The sequence below is a fragment of the Oreochromis aureus genome, linkage group 17 (genome assembly GCF_013358895.1).
Source record: "Oreochromis aureus strain Israel breed Guangdong linkage group 17, ZZ_aureus, whole genome shotgun sequence".
Classification (NCBI taxonomy): Eukaryota; Metazoa; Chordata; class Actinopteri; order Cichliformes; family Cichlidae; genus Oreochromis; species Oreochromis aureus.
In genome coordinates, this window is record NC_052958.1 from 24,324,865 (window position 1) to 24,349,401 (window position 24,537).

General features: G+C 41.0%; 1 protein-coding gene across 1 annotated transcript; it reads left to right on the forward strand.

The window, feature by feature from the left end:
• The first annotated feature begins 2,922 nt into the window (after window positions 1–2,922).
• lonp1 (lon peptidase 1, mitochondrial) lies at window positions 2,923–24,058 on the forward strand. Its single transcript, XM_031740536.2, has 21 exons — window positions 2,923–3,525; window positions 4,167–4,255; window positions 7,806–7,925; window positions 8,066–8,234; window positions 10,322–10,435; window positions 10,543–10,604; window positions 10,935–11,064; window positions 11,538–11,621; window positions 11,713–11,781; window positions 12,676–12,827; window positions 15,296–15,434; window positions 15,536–15,714; window positions 16,463–16,550; window positions 18,329–18,451; window positions 18,530–18,646; window positions 19,236–19,376; window positions 19,657–19,822; window positions 19,902–19,988; window positions 20,207–20,334; window positions 21,726–21,890; window positions 22,479–24,058. Exons 1-21 carry the CDS (start codon window positions 2,995–2,997, stop codon window positions 22,632–22,634), a joined length of 3,009 nt encoding a protein of 1,002 aa, XP_031596396.1. The 5' UTR covers window positions 2,923–2,994; the 3' UTR covers window positions 22,635–24,058.
• Window positions 24,059–24,537: the final 479 nt, after the last annotated feature.

Consider the following 24,537-nt stretch of genomic DNA (forward strand, 5'->3'; position numbering starts at 1 on the left):
AAAAGTTGGCAACCCCAGTTGAATGTAATATGCCAACATGGCTAATGCTAGCATGACTAGATGTAACCCTGCTCTTTTAAGATCATCATAACATATTAAAATATTACAGCAGTACTACCTAGCTACCATTTTTAGTATGCTAATGTGAAATTCCCAAATAAAGCTTGAAGTAGCTCAAACTGTAAGAACCAGCACTGAGCCCTGTTACATTTATATACAGTGTTAAAGTAATGGCTACAATCTACAGCCTTTAAACTTGTGGTAGTTTGAGTTAAAAGACCAGAGACAGGGTGATTACAACGATAGCTGTCACTTCTGACACTCCTTATATTACTGGCATCGAGCAAGACAAAGAGTAGAGATGACACTATTAATTTAAGTACATTTGTTTTAATAACACAAGAGCACACATTCATATTCATGAAGGACCATGTTCACCTAATCTCAGCCTCTCTAAAACAGTAAGTTGAATCTCATCAGTGAATGTCCAGTATATTGCAGTGAATAGCATTTAATTTCATGGAGTATGCACTGTCACCAAAACTGCTTAGAGTCAGTTCAACCTCCTGATCAGCATCAAACATGTACCCTCAGTCCGGACTTCCTTTCTTCCCTCAGTATACCATGACACACTCTCCAGATCTGGAAGAGAACCCTGTGTTCCCCAGTACTTACCATAACTCTTTTGTGTGAAAATAAACTCTGAAACCTTTGTGTCTTTGTTGGTTCTGCATTTAGGTTCACTCTTGTTATCAACCTCATGGCCTTTTTTGACAATATCACAGTGAAAACATGCTGTAAATATAGAAATCTGTGAAAACATGGCTAATCCAGCTGATTTAAAACTAAAACTTTAAAGATAACCTGCTCCTGACAGTTTTAGTTTTTATTTTTTGAACTGTAGACTGTGCCATTTAAGGGCTTGAGAGTGAAGGTTAAATATAAAAACAGAATTCAAACACAGGCTTAATCTATGTACAAATTTGATATGAGGTCAGAAAGTAAAATGTAGGTGTCCTTTTTTTAAGATTCCATAGCCTATTAACACTTACAGAAAATCTAGAAATCTACAAGGATATCTGGTCTACTGTCTAAATGACTGTGCTGCAAACTGGCAAACTAATAATGAACTTGAATGTGAACAAATTACTGATCTTAATGTTTTTACATCTTCAATGCACTGAAACACTGAAAGTACTATGGGCATTTCTCCTGTGTAAACTCATAACCAATCACTGATCCCTACCCCTGCTCTGATGTGAAACTCTGCAACATGTTAATGCTATCCCAGTTTGGCTGTATTTGATGGATCTGTATAGATTTGGACTTAATTATAGTACAGATCAGTATATATCTGTACTGTATGTGAATTTTAAAAAATCCTTGTTCTTCCAGCAAGGTATAAGAAAGTCTTGTCTTGGATGATCTTGTCCATGTCAATTGACCCAGTAGCTGATTTTGATTTCTAATGGCATTTTCTCCAAATTCTACCTGTAACACAGCTGCTGGAGTTGTTTTAAGCGCAGCCTCTTAAACTGTACTTCACCAAAACCACGGAATGAAGTGCAAACTGTGTGTCACATTGTCACAGGACTGCATTAATTTGGTGATTTAAAAAATGTATAAAATGTTGTAATACTTGATTCAGATCTGCTGTTGACTTTCTATTACACTTCTGGAAAGAACACACACTAAAAATATTTTTTTAATCAATCAAATGAATTTCATGTTAATCTGCAACAGACTGAAGCTATTTCCACATCTCCTTTATTGGGCTGTGGGACAGTTGGTCAGTCTCAACTACAGACCTGGGCCATTTCAAATTGCCTAGTTTTTGAGTTTTCGTCATAGGGCTTGGCCAACCTATCCACCTCAAAAGTGGTGAGAATAACCGTCAGACCATCATGGCGATTCAGTGTGAACATTGTGAGTTTACATAGAACGGCCCACCTCGGTGATGTTAAATTACAAAGCTTTTGAAGTTTCGTGAAAAGGTGTGGTCATGGCTGCACGTTTAGCTTGACCATTCGACAATCTCTCCCAAGCTTCACAGGCATGATGAGAGTCGAGCCCTGAACAGATTGATGTGCCATTTGGCTGCAATAGTTAGAGCACCTCCTAGTGGGAAGAGGAAAGACAGTATGTTATAATCATTATTGATCTAGATTACATTTTAACTGGTGGTTCCAACCATGTTATGCATCAGTTGGTCATTTGGTCAAATGGTATTCTCCATCGCCACCTAGTGGGCATAGGATGTGTTCAGCAATGCTCGAACATCACTGATAGTAGTAGCAGTAGTATCAAATACAACACAAATTAATGCATTATTGTCATTAATACATCTACAAACAAAATAAAGGAATCATTTCTGTCAGTGTAAACACATTTAACTACACATAATCCCTGAGATATCTTATAAGTATTAGAAAAAGATGTTTCAAAAGTACGTCTCCAGTGTTTCTTCATGGAAAATGCATAAAATTACAAAGTTCTACTAGCTCATTGCCCAGACTGACCTGTCTTTATAAAACATAAAGTTTTTGTTCTTTTTTTAACTCTAAAAACAAAAACTCTCTCTTCTTGCTCTCTGTCTTTCTTTCAACAAACTGTGACTTGCTTCAAAAAAATCAAAACAAAAGACTCCCAGAAATTTCTGTACTAGATAGTGGAAAAACTGGAGGTTTTTTGTGTCGTTTAATTTTTTAACTATTACTTAACTACTTTGGAGTAGTATGAATGCCAGCTGGTGAACTCTTCAGTCAGTACAAAATCTGTAAAACCTAAAGTTAAAAACCTATGCACTTCATCCTTCTTTTTTTTTTTTCAGAAACCTTAGGCTGGACTACATAGGAATCTTTCCTCGGTCGATTCTGGCCCCCGACCTTACGTTTGACACCACTGTTCTAGAACAGTTGCGTGAGCAACACTACGTCATCAATATTGGACGGAAGACGGATCGTCACGTGCAGCCGTAGAAGGCTCCAGATAAACATGGCCACCTGTGTCAAGATGATAGGAGCTGCTAAACAACTGCACAGAAATTCGGCTTTTGTTGCTAAACCACACTGGCCTGGCGTTGTCTCCCGCTTGACCGAGACATCACCACTGAGCCGGCAACAGCCAGCGCGGTTCTACACCAGCATCGGGACCCCACAGAAAACATGCACGTCCCCCACCACAGCACTGACAGCTGGCAGCAGGCTGACCGGCAGACCTCACCGGTGGATGCGTGTCGGGGCCGTTCCACACTTCCAAGACAGTGTCCTCACCCGGAGCTGTGGACCGTATACGCTTCAGTGTAGGATGTATGGAAACCGGGCAGGTGCGGGCTTCTCTGGACAGGATGGCGAGGACGGCGCAAGCTCCGGGGGAGAAGAACCTGGGGGAGACGGCGGAGCACCTTACAGCGGGGTTCAGATGACGGCTCTCACCCCCATGATGGTCCCGGAGGTGTTTCCCAATGTGCCTCTGATTGCCGTTAGCAGGAACCCGGTGTTCCCCCGCTTCATCAAGATCATCGAGGTGAGCCTGATGTAACCTTGCAAATTCTATTCGCTACTTGGTCTGGTTGAAGGGTATGAGGGTGACGCAATCACGCAACAAACCGAGAGTGATTTGACTTTAAATTTAAGTTTCGGTAAAACTTAGTAGGTTATCAGAGGAAGTCCAGTCTTAAACTGAAGAGGCGATAGAGCCTTTTTTTTTAGTGATTGCTCCTAATCTTTGTAACATTTAGTGACTGTCATGTATAGTGTATATGTTTTACAACCTGTAAACTCTGGTTAATTAAGGTTGTTAAAAATGTGCTTCAGAAGTAGAAGTGTGTCTTCATTTCACTTAATGCCACATTACCATTATTATCTCAGTGTCTGTTTAGAACTACACATTTTGAAGAGAACACCATGTGACTGCCACAAAGGTGTGTGAGGAGTGGGGAGAAATGCTGTTGCATAGCTTTTGCAGTTGTTGCTGCTGGGTTTTTGTTTGTTTGTTTGTTTGTTTGTTTGTTTGTTTGTTTGTTTTTAATTAAGACTTAGTTTCTCTTGTTTATTGAGTCAATAAAGTAAAATGTCTCACAACCTATAAGGTCATTTTCCAGACAACCCCTGGAAACTACTGTTTATTGTTTTCCAGTGTGTGTGATGTTTCTCTCTTTATGTCAGGTTAAAAACAAAGCACTGATGGAACTGCTGAGGAGGAAGGTGCGTCTGGCTCAGCCATATGCTGGAGTCTTCATGAAGAGAGATGATGCGTAAGTTTGGAAGTCACTTCTCCAGTTGAATTACTGATCTCTAATGCCTCAAGATGAATACTGATCTCAATGGTGTGTTTTTGCTCCATGTGGTTATACAGTCTGAGTGTACTTTACAAATATGATTTATTATTATACTCAATTAGTTGATGGAATAATCTATAGAATACTAGTTGAGTGGCGTTTTTAGTTTGACATCTGCATCACAGCAGAGGGGTCGGACTGAAGAAGTTACCAAAGCAGCTGTTTTATTAAAGCATTTTCATAGAATTGCCGTCCTTTCAGATGTCAGCACTTCTCCTTTGCCTTTTGGGAAACTGAATGCTAATTGATTCACTACGTCATCATGCTGGTACAGACAAATAATACGCAAAGAGTGCTGTAGAGCAAAAACAGGCTTCAGGCTACAGTATAATGCAGGCCAAGAAAAATAGTGCAGTGATTAATAAGTGAATCCTCCAGTGCCAACTCAGATGTCCATAAGAGCCAGTGTGTACCGCATGTCGATGGATCGATTAAGCTCACAAAGACATACTGCAATTGCTAACACTATTGCATTCCATTTATCCAACAGTCACAGTGACACCAAAGGCTTTGGGAAATGGCTAACCCTGGTAATTATGTTTCCCAAGCGGCAGTACCTGTACTGTATGCAGCATTGCAGGTGAAATAGAGAGGGATCTCATAGCTGTTAAAAATTTTGCTTTAAACTCTATTCACATCAGAAGACTGGACTGGCTCAAGACTTTTGCACAGGACTGTGCATGTCAGTTATGCTGCAATAGGTGTAAGCTGCTGTAGGGCTGTTCTATATAACGATATATATCGGATGAGGATATGAAAACGTCTATGGTTTCACTTTACGCTATCGTTTGTTTTGTGATGTCGCAAAATAAACCGTTTACGACAATATTTTTTTTATCGTTTTGATGGTCACTGTAGAATTTCTTAAAGTTCTCTCTTTCTCTTATATTTAATATAACCACACTACGGACAGACAAATAACTATTTTTGACGGTGAAACCATCGCGTGGCTCCGCCGTCCGCTTGTTTATTGTCCACATAAACCTTTCACAATAAAGTTGAAGATCCTGTTGAGATTTTTCAAAATAAACTGAATCACATGATATAGTATGCAGTGTTTACAGATGAGAAGCTAAAAAGAGCCGTCAGACGCTAAAAAAATAAACCTTAGAATGGGCTTTTTCCCACAGCACGCCATGTACAAAAAGCAAATGATTCCAGCCTAATTGATGACATTTATGGCATTTTTTTCTATGCTGACTGATATGCTGCTCAGTGTCCTTTGCGCCCTGCTTTTAAATCAATGTCACTCTGAACATAAACACAAGCTACATGTGATGTCTCTGATGTGTATCTGTTTCTACCTGTGCTGATGCTAGCATGACTAAAGCTAGCCAAGCAGCAGTAAATATGTGAAGCAAGGCAGAAGGATATACTCATAAAATGAACAGAATCATAAGAATATACAATATTTTTCCAATTTATTTTTTCAAAATTGTCCAAATTAGTCTGTGATTGGCCTTAGTGTCCCAGAAATCATATTTTTATACAACTAAATTTGACTCAGCAAATATGTTTTAAATGGATGATTCCTCACTTGATGACGAATCATTCATTTCTATATCTGCTGAGTCCTAAATTTGATGTCAGTGAGCTTATCAGTGGTTGTTTTTTTGTTTTTTTTTTAAAAAAGCCCCCAAATCCCCTATGAGTAAGCACTTGGTGACAGGGGAGAGGAAAAACTCCCTCTTAATGTGGAGAAACCTCTGAAAGAACCGGGCTCAGGAAGGGGTGGCCTTCTGTCTCGACCGAGTGGGTTTCAAATGTTCACTGACAATTAAGTTGTATACAAATATGATTTTTAGGACATGATGTTGAGACCAATTAGGTGAAAAGGCAACGCAGCCAGTTCCGCTTCTTCTTCTTCTTCTTAATTGGCGGTATCTCTGGGAGGCTCTTAACTTCACTCTCGAGTTCAGCCACCTTGGCAGTGAGCATTTTCTGTGTGTCTCGTAGTCTTTGCAAAGATTCCTGTACAGAGAATGCAGCTGACTCTTCTTTTTCTATCTTCTGTTGTTCTGTGGTGTCTTTTTCTTTCAGAGGTTTCTGCAGACACATTGCAGTAGATGGCAGTGAGTCCTCTTTTTCCATCTTCTGTTCTCCAGCCTCTTTATCTTTCAGAGGCTCAGATTTTTGCATTTCATTTGCATCGGTGGAATTTTGTTCTTTTTGCTGCTGTGGGATTTTAAGTGAGGAAACTTTGGCTTCTTTCAGCTCTCGCTTAAGAGTCTCTACCTTCAAATCATGAAGGGCCTTGTTGGAACAGAGCTGGGATTTGAGGTCATGGATTTCTGTGTTGAGTGTCTGCTGCTCCTGCCTATGTTTAATGTCCTGTTCTTTGAGTTGAGTTTGAGCCGCTAGGAGCTGTTTCTGGAGCATCTCTATCTGCTCTTGTTGATTCCTACACTGGACCTCAAATTCAGCCTCCTTGGAGGACTTCAGGCCTACAGACTCTGTGTGTGAAGCCTCCTGCAGGGTAACCATCACCTCATCAAGTTTGACAGTTGCTTCACTGTCATTTGTGAGAGCCTCTGTCTCACTGTTGTTATTGGGCTTATTACTAGAAGCCTCCTCCAGCTGCTCCATGAGGTCTTTAATTGTTTCCTCGTGGTTTCTCTTGTTGTCCTTCATTTGTGCATGAAGGTTGTTCACCTGAAACTGGTAATAAGAGGCCCTCCAATTTCCCAATAAAGGGTGTTCTGATGGCTCTGGGAGGCTTCCAGTTGCTGTCTGAGAGCAGCAATCTCGTGCCATGGATTAAACTGGACACTGCCCTGATGGGGTCTAAATCTGGGATTGGGCTGATATTGCCAAGTCCCTCCATTAGGCCCAGGGTTTTGTCTGCTGGGGTTATTCACGTTTCCCTCTCTCTCCATATTTATGTCCTCCTTTGCTTTTGAAATAGTGAGGGATTCAGGGTTTTCCCTTTCAGAAGTGGCTTCAGTGTTTTTTTGCATTTCTTTATTTCTCGGGTTTGCTCCATCACCCATGTAGTTTTGAGCTTCAAGAAGAGCCCGGGCATATGCCCGAGTAATTGGTCTTCTTGGTTCTTCAGCCACTCTTTTCTCTTTTTGCTTTTTTGCTTTTTTGTTTTCTTTGGTTTCTTTGGTTTCACCACCATTTCCTTTTGAGCTTGTGCCACAGGAGACTTTTCAGGATTTGGTCTTCCAGCTTTTTCAAGCTCATTTTTTGGTCTTTGCAAGATTGTTATTTTTGGTGTGATGACCATTTTGGTTTGTGCTTCTGCCATCGTAGATGCTTCAGCGTTTGCGTCTGTGTTTCTCTGCGTCTGCCTTATCTTTGTTTTAACAACCAGGTTGTTTTGTGTTTCTGCAGTCTAGGTGGCTGACTGACCAATTTATCCACCTGATAAAAGCATTGTTTCATTTTCCTGGACAAGTCCATTTAAGAGACCTGCTCTCTGTCTGGTGTTTTGATAGTAAACATGTCTTTCTGTCTGTTGCAGTAACGAGTCGGATGTAGTGGAGTCTATAGATGCCATCTACACCACAGGAACCTTTGTTCAGATTCATGAGATGCAGGACTTGGGAGACAAGCTGAGGATGATTGTCATGGGACACCGCAGGTTAGATGTACTACTATTACTGGTGGGTGAGAAGTTTTAGGTTAAAGGGCATAGGGATTGGTTTCATTAGAACTCTGGAGAAAGTACTCTCACTTATGAGTATGTATGTTATTTCTTCTGTATATCATCTGGGCTGTAAGGATCCGGATCACAAAACAGCTGCAGGTGGAGCCTGAAGAGGAAATAGCTTCAGCTGTGTCAGAGTCAGAGTCTGAGCCAGAGTCCCACCAAAAGCCTACACAAAGACGCAAAACCAAACGCAGCCGCAAGGACCATCTCAGTTCTCTGCCAGAGCAGCTTGAGGACAAGGTGAGTAACAGGACCCTTATATCACATATGCCTTCTATGCACGCAGTCGAGAGAAGGACACAAAGATTCATTTCACCACAGCATTCATTTTCTTTTGGACCTCCTCTTAAGTTGCTCTCGGCTTTAAAGTTAACTGTATACGGTGGTCCAAGGGTGCGTGCTTTTACATAAAGTTATGTGTGAGCAAAACAGTACAAAGAAAAAGTCATTAACAGGAACGGTGGAGCCTGAAGTTAAACCAACACAGGAGCATTGTTTAGGTAATGCTTCCTTACACATGCCTAACTGCAGGAAACTTAAAGGGAACCACAAATAGACTAAACCAGCATCGTTTTCTAGGCACAGGGTTCACAAGCAAACTAAACCTGCTGTAAAAAAGCATGGCAGGTTTGATCAGATTTCCCCCAAATGTATATAATCACAGTGTAAGGCGTTTTCATGTTGCCGCGTTGCTTGTGTCGTAGATGTCGCTTGACGATTTTCACACGCCCTGTGTCGTGAGACACAATCTTTGTGTCCCGTCGGTCGGTCGTGCACATCTTGATTTCTGTAACTTGGGGTATTGAACAGCGGCCGTCGCAGCCGGGTTGAAGACACAACTGTACGGTTATGGTTTAGCACCATTTTAATAATAATCCTGAACAGAAGCTCAGAGACATACAGACACAGAGGGAGATGTTGGAGCAGTTTGAAATCAGTGCTTATGATACACTTTAATCACACTCTAGATCTTGTTGTAACATATGATATAGAAACTGAACATTTAACAGTGCTTCCTAAAACCCCGTTTTTGTCTGATCATTGCCAAATAACATTTCACTACGTACGACTCTGGATACTGTAGCTCCTGTGAACAATAGAGCCTCAAATCAGACGTACTTGACTCTCTGGTATAAATGTCGTACACGCACCTTAAAGTAGGTAGCTCGTAAGCTGGAGAGGAAATGGCGTATCACAAATCTAGAAGATCATCATTTAGAAATAGTTTGCAGCTTTATAAGAAAGCCCTCCATAAAGCTAGAACATCTTACTATTCTTCACTGATTGAAGAAAATAAGAACAACCCTAAGTTTCTCTTCAGCACTGTAGCCAGGCTGACAAAAAGTCAGAGCTCTGTTTTAGCCAAACATCCCTTTAACATTAACTAGTAATGACTTCATGAACTTCTTCACAAAAAAAATTAACCTTTAGAGAAAAAAGTACTCATAATCATCTCACAGACAGCATTATGTACAGTTGCTTTCCGTACCACTGCTCTTTATTTGGACTCTTTTTCTCCAGTTGATCTTTCTGAGTTAACTAATTATTTCCTCCAAACCATCAACGTGTCTTTTAGACCCCATTCCTACAAAACTGCTCAAAGAAGTCCTGCCATTAATTAATGCTTCAATCTTAAATCCGATCAACCTATCTCTAATAATCAGCTATGTACCACAGGCCTTCAAGTTGGCTGTAGTTAAACCTTTACTTAAAAAGCCATCACTGGACCCAGCAGTCTTAGCTAATTATAGGCCAATCTCCAACCTTCCTTTCATATCAAAAATTCTTGAAAGAGTAGTTGTCAAACAGCTAACAGATCATCTGCAGAGGAATGGCTTATTTGAAGAGTTGCAGTCAGGTTTCAGAGCTCATCACAGCACAGAAACAGCTTTGGTGAAGGTTACAAATGATCTTCTTATGGCCTCTGACAGTGGACTCATCTCTGTGCTTGTCCTGCTAGACAGTTTTATCTGAGTGGCGACACCTATTGTTTAGCAGAATACTGCAGTGACTTCTTGCTTCTTAACTGGGGGCATAAATCACTGCATCTGTGTGATGATGATGTGGTGGTGCATGAAGCAACCACAGCGGAGGCTATATTGGCAGCTTAAGTAAATAAAAAAATATAAAAGTTCACTTTATAGAAGTGTGTAAGCTTTCAACATGACCTACATTTGTTAAGGATGGTTTTAAACTATTTGGCTCAGTCATTGTCCACCATGCTGTGCATCTTGGTTTTTGATAATGTGTCATTAGTGATGGGTATAGTAATATTTATAGTTTACAGTCCTTTCCACATTGATAGTAATTATTTTTGGTCTGTTCAGATATCAGAGGCAGACCTGAGTCCGGAGCTTCAACCTTTACCCTCCTCCAACATCCTGATGGTCGAAGTGGACAATGTTCAGCATGAACAGTTCACCGTCACCGAGGAGGTCAAGGTACAGAAAACGCATCAAAGTACTCACTGTGGTAGCACGTCATGACATCATCTTCAATCAACTGTTTGTCATTCTTTAACACATCTGTAATGTCATGTGTTCTACAGGCGCTGACAGCAGAGATAGTAAAGACCATCAGAGACATCATTGCACTTAACCCCCTCTACAGGTCAGTTCTACCATTTCAGTTTTATGCAAACTGTAAACTTTCATTTTACTTTACTTTTTTACTTTATACTGCTTGTAGTTTCAGGTTTCCATTCTATAAACCCAGTAATGGTGTTCTGCACTCAACATCTTAAAGCAATTTCCAGGCAATCTGTGCTCGGTGCACCTTTTCAGCTGATGCTGAATTAGGCTGTTTTCTAATTTGCCAATGAAAACACTTTAAAGTCAGATGTTTATATTAGCACCAGGCTGTCGGGATGGAAACAAAATCCAACTGTAGTATTGATGAAAGGGAAGTTTTCTGAAATGTGCTTGTTTGTGTGTGAACCAGAGAGTCGGTCCTTCAGATGATGCAGGCTGGTCAGCGTGTGGTTGATAACCCCATCTATCTCAGCGACATGGGAGCAGCTCTGACGGGGGCTGAATCGCATGAACTCCAAGACGTCCTGGAGGAGACTAATGTGAGCAGTCTGCCTGCTTATAGACCTATTTGACACTCAGCGTGTGAGCATTTTCCAAAGCAACCAGTGACTTGCTAACTCGTGACTCCTTTTCTTATCCTAAAACTTGTTTTTTGATACACTAATAGTGTCCAGTTGATTTTCAACTCTGAGTGCAGTGTCTTTATTTCATTCTAATACCCGCATTTATGCGTGTGTACAGACTTATTAAGAAACGCTTTTCTCATGCAAATATAATAATAAATCAAGAATGCAGCGTTATATTTTGTTACTGAGAGATTACTACAGAAACGTATTCTCATCTCCAACTCTGCTGTTCTAATTCATGAAATCAGTGTAGCAGAGTTCTGTTCATTAAAAACTATTGGATATGGTCAAAGGGCATTCTGCATAATAATTTGACATTTCACAATATATGGTCTTGAAGTTGTTCTGTGTGCAGTTCATTGAGTCCTGTTCCTGTGTCCAAGCAGATCCCGAAACGTCTCTACAAGGCTCTGTCTTTACTCAAGAAGGAGTACGAGCTGAGTAAGCTACAGCAGCGCTTGGGTCGTGAGGTCAGACGTCATCATAATGTTCAAGTATTAAATAACTTCTGCTTAGGTTGTTACCCTTGGCCATTCATCCGTGTCTCTTCTATGTTCTCAGGTGGAAGAGAAGATCAAACAGACCCATAGGAAGTACCTGCTGCAGGAGCAGCTCAAGATCATTAAGAAGGTACACCAGACTAATCTGTCTTCCCTTTGCCTGACAGACCCAAAGTCATTCAGGAGAAACACTTGGACTCTCAAAAACTCTGGGGGCTTGCAGCAGTTAACTGTCAGCGTACTGTTAAGACACGTCTTACAAGCCAATAGTCTCAATCCGGCACAGCTGACACCTAAAGCCCCTTTTCCGTTAGTACCTACTCCGATCAACTCGCCACGATTCAACTTAGATCGACCGGTTTTCTATTACAAACAGTGCTATCTGACACGCATGTCGTCAGAGCGTCCCGCGAGGTAATTAGTATGCGACACGAATGCTACAACAAAGGTGGACGTTGAGGCAAGAATATACCTGGAGCTCGGTCTGTGGCATTTTGTTACTCTCTGGGATCACGGCGATGTTTTTGTAGCCATTTCTTGTTTTCAGGTTTCAAAAATGGCAGATTTGATTTTTGTGAGCTCATCAAATGACCAGCCATGTAGTGGCATGTAGTCGTCTGACGTCACATTTTAGCACCTGCTCGTATCTCTTGGAACCCTGGGCGAGCAGGTACTAAAAAAGTACCTGGTACCAGGTACTACAGCATGATGTAATGGTAAACTGTGCCAAACCGTGCTGAGTCGATGTGAGTAGGTACTAATGGAAAAGGGGCTTAAATGACTGCATACTACATCAAATCACCTGTCTGGTGTACTTTGAACCATTTTTTCCATTTATATGCTTTTGGTATTGTTCTCTTGGCAGGTGCATACACAATTTCAGATTCAAATGTATAATTTTATCTTTATCATAGGCAAAAAAAAAATGTGAGCTGCACTCGGAGTACAGTAGGAGCATGCAACGTGGATGCAGCAGGTGTGTGAAGATGTGGCTCATAAAATATTCTGTGTTTTTTGTCATTAGGAGCTGGGTCTGGAAAAGGAGGACAAAGATGCTATTGAGGAGAAGTTTCGTGAAAGGCTCAAAGATAGGACGGTCCCTCAGCATATAATGGACGTGATCAACGAAGAACTCAACAAGCTGGGTCTTCTGGACAACCATTCATCAGAATTCAAGTTAGTCGTCTTGTTTTAGTCTTCAAAGGCCTTTGAACCACAATACCACTTTACACTAATAACACAACAGGAGTCAACTTGAAAACTACTAAACAGAATAGAAGGAAATGTAGTTTATGTAGTTATGCTATTGGAAAATAGAACAGAGGAAGAGAAAGCAGGGTTTGGCTAAGGATACTTTAACATGTGTGAACCCCTCTTTGCTCCATGAGTGTGATTGTGAGTGAATGTTAGATAGAACATTTACATATTGAAAGAAGTGTGTGTGTGTGTGTGTGTGTGTGTGTGTGTGTGTGTGTGTGTGAGAGAGAGAGAGAGAGTGAGTGTGATTGCATAGGTATTTCCACTTATGTAGTATCTAATGAACCCAATCACTAAAACAGACTCCTGGCTAACACGTTACCCTGGAGACTTGGTTCGTGCACCCTCACTTCCTTTTATCGCTCCATTTTCTAACAAAATGAGGCATCTTTGCTTTTTAGCTGCTGTTTTTAAAGAAACATCAGTTAGATGTGATGTGTTGTGCATTTTATTTGATGTAGTTCTGCTCCCACCATATTTCGTGCACTCCAGCTGTGTGTCACACCACTCTTATACATTACTGGTGTATAAAAGACTTCATGAAGCGAACACCTGTGTATCTCCAGTCACAGCTTCCCTGGCAGCCTCCTTTCTCCTTGGTCCTCTTTCTCTTTGAGTTTAAATGAAGTAAATGAGTCGAGACAGTGCGGTGAGCTTACGTAAAGAGAGACAAAGGAGAGAAGATGAGGAGGAACAAAATAAAGAAATTAGAACATTTATGAGAAAGGAAATCTCAGTTAGGGCTGCAGCGTTTGATTATTTTAGTAATTGAGTTATCTCTCGATTATTCAATCGATCGATTGAGTAATTAGATAAGAAACAATAAATATTCAAAAGAGAAAAACCACAGGTCTTTCAGAATGAACTGTTTATTTGTTTCCATTTTAGATATTACAATGCTTTAAAGTTTAGCTGCATACAGCATCTGTTAAAAATAACTTAATGGGCTTAATGTTGTCAAATTTTTTATTCATATGCTGCTCCTAAGTACGTCTCCGTGTAGCAAAGCTCCAGCTGTTTTAACATTGGCTGCCCATCTGCTTGTTTTATTTACTATTTGTTAGGGATGCAACGATACCAGTTTTTTCAAACCGATCCGATACCGATACTTGGATCTGAGTACTTGCCGATACCGAGTACAAAAACCGATACTTCTACCACACACAAGTTAAACTTAACCAGTAGTAAAGAAACGACCCCAGACAACTCTTTAACCCAAACGAAACGTTTACTGAACGTAAGGGCAGAGACAAATACTGTACAACACATCCCTTTTTTAAACTCAAATGATATTCCAATTCCTTAACCAAATGAAATACACTGTATAAATGACATAATTCCCTTTCAAATTATATTAAACAACCCAACTTATGTTATCACCTTTTGGTAAGTTACTCACTAATATACACTCCAAAACACGTTATATAAATCCACTAAACACACAATATTCACACATGGGCTCCACACACTCACATTCACACTTGTTGCAGGCCTGTTTGCTGCTCACGCCGGACAATGGAGAAAAATCCTCTTCTCCCCAGTAAGAGCACAAAAGTCTGACTTACAGTTCCGTTGCCCGGTAGATCGCCGCTCACCAGTCCCACAATAAATCCACTCCTTGCGGACCCGATGCTGTCTCTGCTACAGCACGTTAGCGAGTCACTGTCCAGCTCTCCGACAGTCCATAGCGGCTGCCTCCTTGGCGGCCAAGCAGTCCGGCTAGCCTTTAGCCTCGGCGGTCGTAGCTGGAAACACAGCACGGTGGTGCGACCATTGAAACAAAAAGTCACTTCACCCACACTCTGTTGTGAAGCTCTCACACGGTCAGCTTTCTAGTCACACACTCTTTTGTGCTGGTTAACCTCAGTAAAACTAGCCGGGTCTCTCACTTTGGTTCAGCTAACCTCGTTCATCTCTCCATGCCGTTCTCTTCTCCTCCTCCATTGCAACAGATACACAGGTCCCGCTTTTATGCTACCTTCACGGGCCTCCAGAAAATGAGAACTCTGAAAATATTTTAACTCCCTTCAGAGTTACATACCATAAAATAATACTTTTATGATTAACATAACAGTTTGATTGCTCTAATTACCTGTATTTACCTTGCGACATATTACAGGGCAAATTACATTCAGGGTAGAGTTACATCACATAACATCAACTGTGAACACCTTATGTTACCGTGGCGTTTAAGTCCATGGGAATTATGAGTATCCACTCCCAAATTCCCATCCGGGCTACATTAGTATCGGTTCATGGTATCGGTTAACTTTTACGAGTACGAGTACGCACACATTTTACAGTATCGGCCCCGATACCCGATACCAGTATCGGTATCGGTGCATCCCTACTATTTGTAGTAATCAGGAATCTACTGTTTGTTTCAGTGTAACCCGTAACTATCTAGACTGGCTGACCAGCATGCCCTGGGGTACCAACAGTGAAGAGAACTTGTTACTGGACAGAGCGAAAGAAGTCCTGGAAGAAGACCATTATGGAATGGATGATGTTAAGAAACGCATACTGGTACGCACACACACTCTAATACTCTGTATTTGATACATCAGATATATCCACACCCACCAGTGGATCCTTTTTTATAGAAATGAACATCTGTCTTTTTACAGGAATTTATAGCAGTGAGCCAGCTTCGTGGCACCACCCAGGGGAAGATCTTGTGTTTCTACGGTCCTCCAGGTGTAGGAAAGACCTCCATCGCCCGCTCGATAGCCAGAGCTCTCAACAGAGAATACTTCAGGTTCAGCGTGGGAGGCATGACAGATGTGGCTGAGATCAAGGGGCACAGGTATGATCTGTGCTACTGTTATTCCTGAGAGACCTCATGCTCGATTACATTGTCAGTATCATGTGCAGAGAAGGTGGCATCCTGCACAAGGGCAGATAATAGTAGAATTAAATGTGATGGACAATGATGGGATGCAAGTCAAGATCAAAAAAAGGCAACTGTGCACACATCCAAGCAACAAAAAAACTGTGTGTGTGCTGTGGATTGAGTCGTTTAGTTATTTTAATTGGCCAGTATTAGTGTATTCTTCACCAAAATTTGTAATCATGGTGGAATTTTTAATGTCACTAACTATGGAATGAAAAATTAAAGGGCGGGGCTTTGCTAGTAACTTAAAGTACTGTTTACCTAAACTGCGCAAGTGTTTTAGAGCAAAACTTTTTGAATTGTACGTTCTCTGCTTTCCTGCTGACATGAGGGATGGCACTGACTAACAGGTACGAATGGTAGAGGGGAGGAGAGAAAATCTCCTCTGAGTAATAACTTAATTGGCTGCTTGACTTTACAAAGAAAAAGTGAAATCTTCCCTGGATTAAATTTGGCTGGATGCCACTTTCAGGTTGCCTCTCTGTGCTTCTCTGAACCAGTTTAAGACCTTCTGTAATTGTAGATCTCCTACGGATTAATGGAAACATCCACAGTGTGTCCTGATCTTCTCCTCTGTGTCCAAATGGCAACAATTCAACTTTCATTTTGAGGAAGGCGATAAAAATCACTCACTGTAAAAATTGCGTGTGTGTGTATCCAGACGGACATATGTTGGAGCAATGCCGGGAAAGATAATTCAGTGTCTGAAGAAAACCAAAACGGAAAATCCTCTGGTGCTGATAGATGAGGTGAGTGTTGTGATGATGCTCTTGTAGTTGTCTGTTGATTTCAGCATAACTTATGCCAAGGCAACATTAATATGAAGGCCATCTCTTCATTTCCGATGTTTGTGCTGATACAATGTTTTAGCTTCACTTTGATAAACGGATATTTTTGCTTGATATACTCTGGCACTGAATGACATCTTTATTCGAGTTAAATACTGGCTGTCACTATAACGTTCTGTAGTATATCGTTCATGCCAGTACTAAAATCATGCACTCTATATCAAAAAAATGCCCAGTCGGTAAAAGGAGAAACTGTCAAATTAATTTAGAGCCACTGAGTTGTTTTGCTGACAGCAGTTTGAAAGATCTCTGCAGCTGAAATCCTGTTCAGGGACCATCAGTAAGTAAAACAGCAGTGTGATAGTTTTTAGGTTGGGTAAAGTAGAAGCTCAGGCTTCATACTGCTCTGGATTTCTGTCATATTTTTTACTTTGCTGAGCTGATACCGTATCACTTCCTGTTCCTGCTACAACACACGGTGGGGTATAGTATAGTTTATCTGTATAGCCCATCTAATTAGCGTAACTTTAGATAGCATCTAGTTTCATAGTGTAATTGTAAAGTGCTTTTTGTTGGGGTTTTCTCTCTTTTTTCGGTATTAATCTAGCCTCTTTAACTTACAATGTAAAGTGCCTTGAGGCAACAAATGTTTTGATTTGGTGCTATAGAAATAAAACTGATTATATTTAACCCACGCAGACATTAGGAAAGTATGCACATAGAAGTGTCCTGGCCAGATGATGGATTCAAACCCTGACCTTCTTGCTGTGAGGCAACAGTGTGTCCCTGTTCTGGCTCAGCCAAAGGCTTTTCAAGGAGATTTTAGAGCAACCTGATAATGATAAATTCCTTAATTATTACATCCTATTAAGTGATAAAGGGATTAACTAGTTTTTCAGCACTGGTCTATCATGGCTCAAGAGTTGGCAGTTTGTCTTGTAATCGGATGGTTGCCGGTTCGAGCCCCGGCTCAGACAGTCTCGGTCGTTGTGTCCTTGGGCAAGACACTTCACCCGTTGCCTACTGGTGGTGGTCAGAGAGCCCGGTGGCGCCAGTGTCCGGCAGCCTCGCCTCTGTCAGTGCGCCCCAGGGCAGCTGTGGCTACAATGTAGCTTGCCATCATTAGTGTGTGAATGTGTGTGTGAATGGGTGGATGACTGAATGTAGTGTAAAGCGCTTTGGGGTCCATAGGGACTAAGTAAAGCGCTATACAAATACAGGCCATTTACCATTTCTAAAACAATATTTGGCTAATTATATCAATATTACACCAAAGACAGAAAGCAGTCCCACATATTTAGAAAATATTTAATATGCATATAGGACATATCCTGGTCAAAAAGGACTCCAGGATTCCTCACAATGTTACTGGAGGCCGTCCAAATATCTGGTTAGACAACATGTTTCAAATATTTATAGGGCTGAATGCAATAAACTATAGAAGCAGAAAACTAGAGGTCATCTTTATGTCTTTAAGACATTCCTGCAGTTTAAGTAATTTGTGTGTGTTATCTGGCTTCATGGGTAAACTGATTCCTATGGGTCATACCAGGCTTATGTGCCAGAAAGTGTTTATTTTCATGGATCCAAACTGTCACGCCAGGTCTGCAAGTGAACCTTGTGCACTGATTTATGTGATCTAACCAGTTGGCATGGAGTTGTTGGTTTCCAGGTTTCATTAATATTTATATAACTGGTGATAAAATGGTGTGATGATGTTCATACCGTGTCATTACCAGGTTGATAAGATGGGTCGTGGTTACCAGGGCGATCCATCCTCTGCTCTGCTGGAGCTCCTGGACCCTGAGCAGAATGCCAACTTTCTTGATCACTACCTGGATGTTCCTGTAGATTTGTCAAAGGTAGGTACTGTGTAACGAGTGATCCACAGCTCCTCATAATATGTGGTTTTAATGTGCACCGTCTCTCCTCCTGTAAAGGTTTTGTTTATTTGCACGGCCAATGTGATAGACACCATCCCAGAGCCACTCAGGGATAGGATGGAGATGATCAACGTTTCTGGATATGTGGCTCAGGAGAAACTGGCTATTGCTGAGGTAAAATCTGCAAATGCGGGTTACACGTTACAATGTCTGTAAAGCTCTGTTAAGGGATGAACACAATTTGTTTAAATATATTACCACAGTGGGTGTTTTCATTGTGATGGTGTAATAACGGCAAAGGTGACAGAATATGATGTGAACTTTAATCTTCATTAAACCATTCCACAAGCTCTTGTTCCCAGTGGAAGGGCCAGTTACTTAAGTTCGGTTCGATTTAATTTTAACTATTTTAATTACCATCAGAATAGAAACGTTTAGGATAAATATGATCACTCAGAATTAATTAAAGAGCTAGCCCATCGTAGCTGAATATTCAGGGGAAATCACAATATTTGGGCTTTGCATCCCATGTATTGTAAAATTGAAATAATGATTTTGGCACCAGAGTCTCTGCCCTTGGCCGCCGCCCAGCATAGACAGTGCACCCGACCCCTACGGCACCTCCTGTGGGTAGTGGACACGTCCTTCAATAAGTGGAAGAGATGGATGGATGGGCGGGCATTGCATATTAGCTTTTTCTTTTCTTTTGGCTCAACCTCAGAGTATTTTTTTTGTTTGTTTGTTTTTCCATTTCTGTGTGTAGCGTTACTTGGTGCCACAGCTGCGCTCACTCTGTGGTCTGACAGAGGAGAAGGCTTCAATCTCATCTGATGCTCTCAGTCTGCTCATCAAGCAGTACTGCAGGGAGTCTGGAGTCAGGAACCTGCAGAAACAAGTTGAAAAGGTAAAATATTGTAAAAGTGCACATTTCTCACTGTACAGGATCAGCTCGTACCCTCGCTACTCAGAAAACAACATTCTGCTTGTAACAGAAACTAAAGACTTCTTTGCTGGGAGTAGTGGTATGAATATAATGTGCGTATGTAGTTGCTGGTTCTTTGTGACAAAAACATCCTTTTTCATTTTAATAGCAGTTGTGCCAAAAATGAGTTTTTTTTTCTGTGTCATCCATTTTTTTTAATCTATTATTTATCTCCTTATTGTTCTTCGTTTATTGGCCACAGGTTTTCCGTAAGGTGGCGTTCTGTATTGTGAATGATGAACAAACCAGAGTGATGGTCACTCCTGAAAACCTGCAGGAGTTTGTGGGTAAACCTATTTTCACAGTTGATCGGATGTATGATGTCACTCCACCGGGAGTGGTTATGGGGCTGGCTTGGACCGCACTGGGTGAGAAAGAGAGACACATACGCACACACAGCACCAGCAAAAGTTACCTGTACTGAGTCTGCATTTATCTCCTGTACAGGAGGATCGACACTCTTCATCGAGACTTCACTCCGCCGGCCTCCAGGAGGAGCGGACTCCAAAGGAGAGGGCTCATTGGAGGTCACAGGTCTGTCAGGAATGTCCCATCTTGTGGCACCGCATTGAAAACAGTTTGTGTTTTCAATGTGGTGTTCGCTCAGAGTTAGTCCTTTACAAACGTAATCTCAGATGTCAGAGAAACAGAGTTAGGAAGTCTTCAAACCATTTCAGAGGACTTCTGGTTTTAAAAACATGATCCTTTACAAATACAGGTAACCTGATACTAAAGATGTGGCTCTCCTGCAGGTCAGCTGGGTGATGTTATGAAGGAAAGTGCGAAGATCGCTTCAACCTTTGCCAGAGCATTCCTTATGACTCAGGAACCGGAGAATCACTTCCTCATCAACTCCCACCTGCACCTGCACGTCCCTGAGGTAACCTTTTATTTCAGTTCCATTTTATTTTAAATTTTATAAAGCGCCAAATCACAACAGTTGTCTCAAGGCGTTTTATATTGTAAGGTAAAGACCCTACATCACAGCAGAGAAAACCCCAACAATAAGGTGGTGCTGTATGACCAAGCATTTTGATGACAGTGGGAGGAAAACACCCCCTTTTAACAGGAAGAAACCTTGAGCAGAGTCAGGCTCAGGGGGGGCCGGCCATCTGCCACAACCAATTAGGTTAGACTGACTGACTCAGTACATCATGAGAATCCTCCAGCAGCCTACACCTATTGCAGGATTCAGGGTCACCTGATCCAGCCCTAACTATATGCTTTATCAAAAAGGAAAGTTTGAAGCCTAATCTTAAAAGTAGAGATGGTGTCTGTCTCCTGAATCCTGACTGGGAGCTGGTTACACAAGAGAGAGAACAGGTGCACAGGCGACCTCCAGACTCACAAACAACTTCTTCCCCTGGGCCATTCGGACTGTTAACAAACACTACCCACCCCACACTCCACTCCTACCCACCCACCTCACCAGTCTGATCATGGTCTGAGTAACATTCATCACTAAGGTCACTCACACACAGACTCTATACTCAGACCAATCCTTTTCCACTGCTTCCAAGCACTTCTTCTCCAATTTGTGGCCGTCTATTGTTTGTATACATTTCTCCTGCTTGTTATTTATTCCTCCTGTCTACCATTTATATTTTATTCCCACACAGTTGGCATGCAGCACCAATAATTTCGTTGTACATGTACGATGACAATAAAGGGCTATTCTATTTGAGGGGGCTGAAACTGAAGCCTCTGCCTCCCATTCTACTTTTAAATACTCTGGGAACCACAAGTAAACCTGCAGTCTGAGAGTAAAGTGCCCTAATGGGGTGATATGGTACTATGAGGTCATTAAGATAAGATGGGGCCTGATTATTTAAGACCTTTTATGTGAGGAGCAGGAATTTAGATTTTGGATTTAACAGGGAGCCAATGATGGAAGCCAATATGGGAGAAATATCTTTCTAGTCCCTGTCAGTACTCTTACTGTAACACTTTAATTAATTTAATTTAATTATTTGACTTATTTATATACCACTTTTCACAGATAAAAATGTGGTTCACAATAAAACCAGAACTAAAATAAAATAATAATATAAAGCAACTAATTAATTGGTTCTAACTTCTGTTAGTGTCAGTTAAAAGCCTTGCTGCAGCAAGAAAGATAAAAGCTTATAAGGGACTTTTTGGCCTACAGCCTACAATAATAATGTAATGAATGCATGAACCAGAAATATCCTGTTGATGCTTCTTGCGATAATGGTAGAACTGAACTGTGGCTGGCAGTGCTCATTCCTGTCTATTTTTACTTGTTTCTAGGGGGCAACTCCAAAAGATGGACCAAGCGCTGGTTGCACTATTGTCACGGCGCTCTTGTCCCTGGCAATCAACAAGCCCGTGCGTCAGAATGTAGCCATGACTGGTGAGGTGTCTCTGATGGGCAAAATACTCCCAGTAGGAGGGATCAAAGAGAAGACGATTGCTGTATGTACAACAAATATTCTTTGCTCATTTCTTTAACATGGATATCGTTCATTAACTAACAGCTAAAGTAACTGATGCTCACAAAACAGCTTCATGAAGGATTTTGAGGTCAGTACAGCTCCCATTTCAGCAACTCTGAAGAGGTATCATAAATGTGGCCAGCACACATATTAATGTTAGCTGTTTAAAGATTAGCTATTACTCAATAGCTACATTAGCCATATACTAGCAGGTAATGTCTGTGGCTAACAATAATGAAACAGTTGCATTATTGTGGCAGCTGAGCAACAAGTCTCATCCATTCTGCCAGTTTGTAATAAAGTGTGTTCATTTAACAGAATAACACAATTATTTGTGTTGAATAAGTGTTGAAATGTAGCTTACACTAGCCCAGGACAATTCTATCTATCTGAATCTACTTTACCAACAATGAAATATGGAGCCAAGTCACCAGAAGCACAGCTGTGTGTGTGCGTGTTTGTTTGTTTGTGTCAGCTGTCTGTCATGTGAACAAAAAATTATGATTACTTTCAGAGAAGTCATTTGGAATAACTTTTGGTTAACTTTGCTCGTTTGCTCCTCTGTCAGGCTCGTCGTGCTGGTGTGACCTGTATCATCCTTCCAGTTGAGAACAAGAAAGATTTCTCGGACCTGCCAGACTACATCACTCAGGGCTTGGAGGTCCACTTTGTGGATCACTACAGTCAAATCTACCCCATCGTCTTTCCACAGAACGAGTCTTAGGCTGTTTTCAACTATAGCACCTGACCAAGATTGATGGCACTTGACAACTCGGTACCTATTTATTACCCAGCAGCAATAGCGGTGTCATTCTCGTCGTACATGGTGAAATCAACTTGTTACTTTTTGACTGAATGGACTCTGAGGTCCTGTTGTAGAGACTTGGCACTACATTATCTGTTGCAGTATCACAGTGGAGCAGCAGCCTTGTTGGTCACTCACATATGATCCTGTTTTAGTTACCATAGAAGCCTTTACTGTGTGGGTACAGCTGTGATGGAGACAGCAACACTGAACTGAAATGTGCCAAATATGGACACGGAAGGTCAAATGGTGACGGTAACACGTGACCATGTCACTGATTAGCAGAAGTCAGATTGAGGACTTTGCTGCCAGGCAGCTTGTTCATCCAGGTCTGTGGATGGACTCTTTCATAGATTTTGTCCATTTGTAGTATACCAGATGTCAGGTGATGATGATGATGTTGAAATCAACAATAAACACACATAACTGAATGCTGTTGCCTGTTCTAGCCCACCTCTGACTGTGTGAGGGCATTTTTAATGGTTTGATTAAGTTAAATAAAACAATTGTTAAATAGACTGGAATTTATAAACCACTTTTCTACTCTTGGTGAACAATGAAAGTGCTTGTTTCAACTTTATAATTTTTAAAAAAGAAGTAATTAGATAAAAATGACAACAAATGATCCAAAAGTGTTGCAAACAGTTTGAATCAGATATGATGAGAAAGATAAACGGAGTGTAAAAAAACTTCGACTGATCACTCAGATTAATGCTATATAGATGCCAGAGCATTCCAAAGAATAAAGTAAGTGTTAGGTGTTCTGCACCAAAGCTGCTTCCTGTTTTTGCATTTTTTTTAATAAAGTTAAAAACCCATCAAATAATGACTTAAAGTAAGTAATTTTTTTCATTTCTGCTATATGACTGTCACAGATCTATGCAGTGTTAGAGCATAAAGGGTGGCTACGAAGATCTATTGTGATTCTATTATTGGAATTGAATTGAGCCCATACACAGTTAGCTCCGTGTTAGAGTACATCTCAAATACAACAGCTCACCACAAGATAACCCACTGAAAACTCTGTGGAAGAGATCAGGTTCAAATTGGCTTTAACATCCTGTCAGGCATCTGTTTTGGTCAAATAAAAAGCTGCTGATACAAGCAACCCTGACAAGTAGAAGCTTATGTATGTTACACGTATTATCCATTATGTATTTTAAAGTGAGTGTTTATATGTCAGACACTACAGATTTGCTCAATGTAGATAATCTTGAGATAAAAGTAATTAAGAACTTGTTGCCTTTTCCTTTTTGTCTGGACAAGGAAACATGTTTGTCCTTAAAGCTGTGCCTACAGATAAAGGCAAATAAAATCTGGGCTTTGACTAAGCCACTTTGTAAGCACCTGTCTGCTTTGGGTCATTCTTGAGTGGTTTTGTTAGTGTGTGCAGAATTAGTTTCCTAAGAGGAACTTTTCTAGTTCATCTATCTAACAGATGACCTCACATCACCGTCACGCATTCTTATTTGGGAAGAGCAGTTAAAGATTAATGAGTGATGAGGATCTTCTCATAGACCTGGAGCCGAACGTAGAGTTCTAATTTTTCTTGAAATAAAGGTGAACTTTTTGCCGTCTCTGTGATTACAGTAGCTTGATACAAGAAGTTGCCTACCAGCAGATCTTCTGATGTCATTTGGATTTCATTAAACACAGTCTCTTGGGCTGGATTTGCAGGGCTGACCACTCGGTTGTCATTAGATGATCGCTTGCATGTATCAGAAATCATTGTAAAACCTCGCCACACTTAGTCTTTTTTGAACACACACTTTTCCAGCTGGGCTGAGATGTTCTTGAAACCCTGGTTGTCTTTGATGCGTTT

Excerpts from the sequence above, each read along its gene's own strand:
- lonp1 (XM_031740536.2), top strand. The coding sequence starts at position 2,995 with ATGGCCACCTGTGTCAAGATGATAGGAGCTGCTAAACAACTGCACAGA. Across the intron at positions 8,235-10,321 it reads CAGAGCAGCTTGAGGACAAG|ATATCAGAGGCAGACCTGAG; the intron begins GTGAGTAACAGG and ends TGGTCTGTTCAG. Across the intron at positions 18,647-19,235 it reads AGAAACTGGCTATTGCTGAG|CGTTACTTGGTGCCACAGCT; the intron begins GTAAAATCTGCA and ends TTCTGTGTGTAG.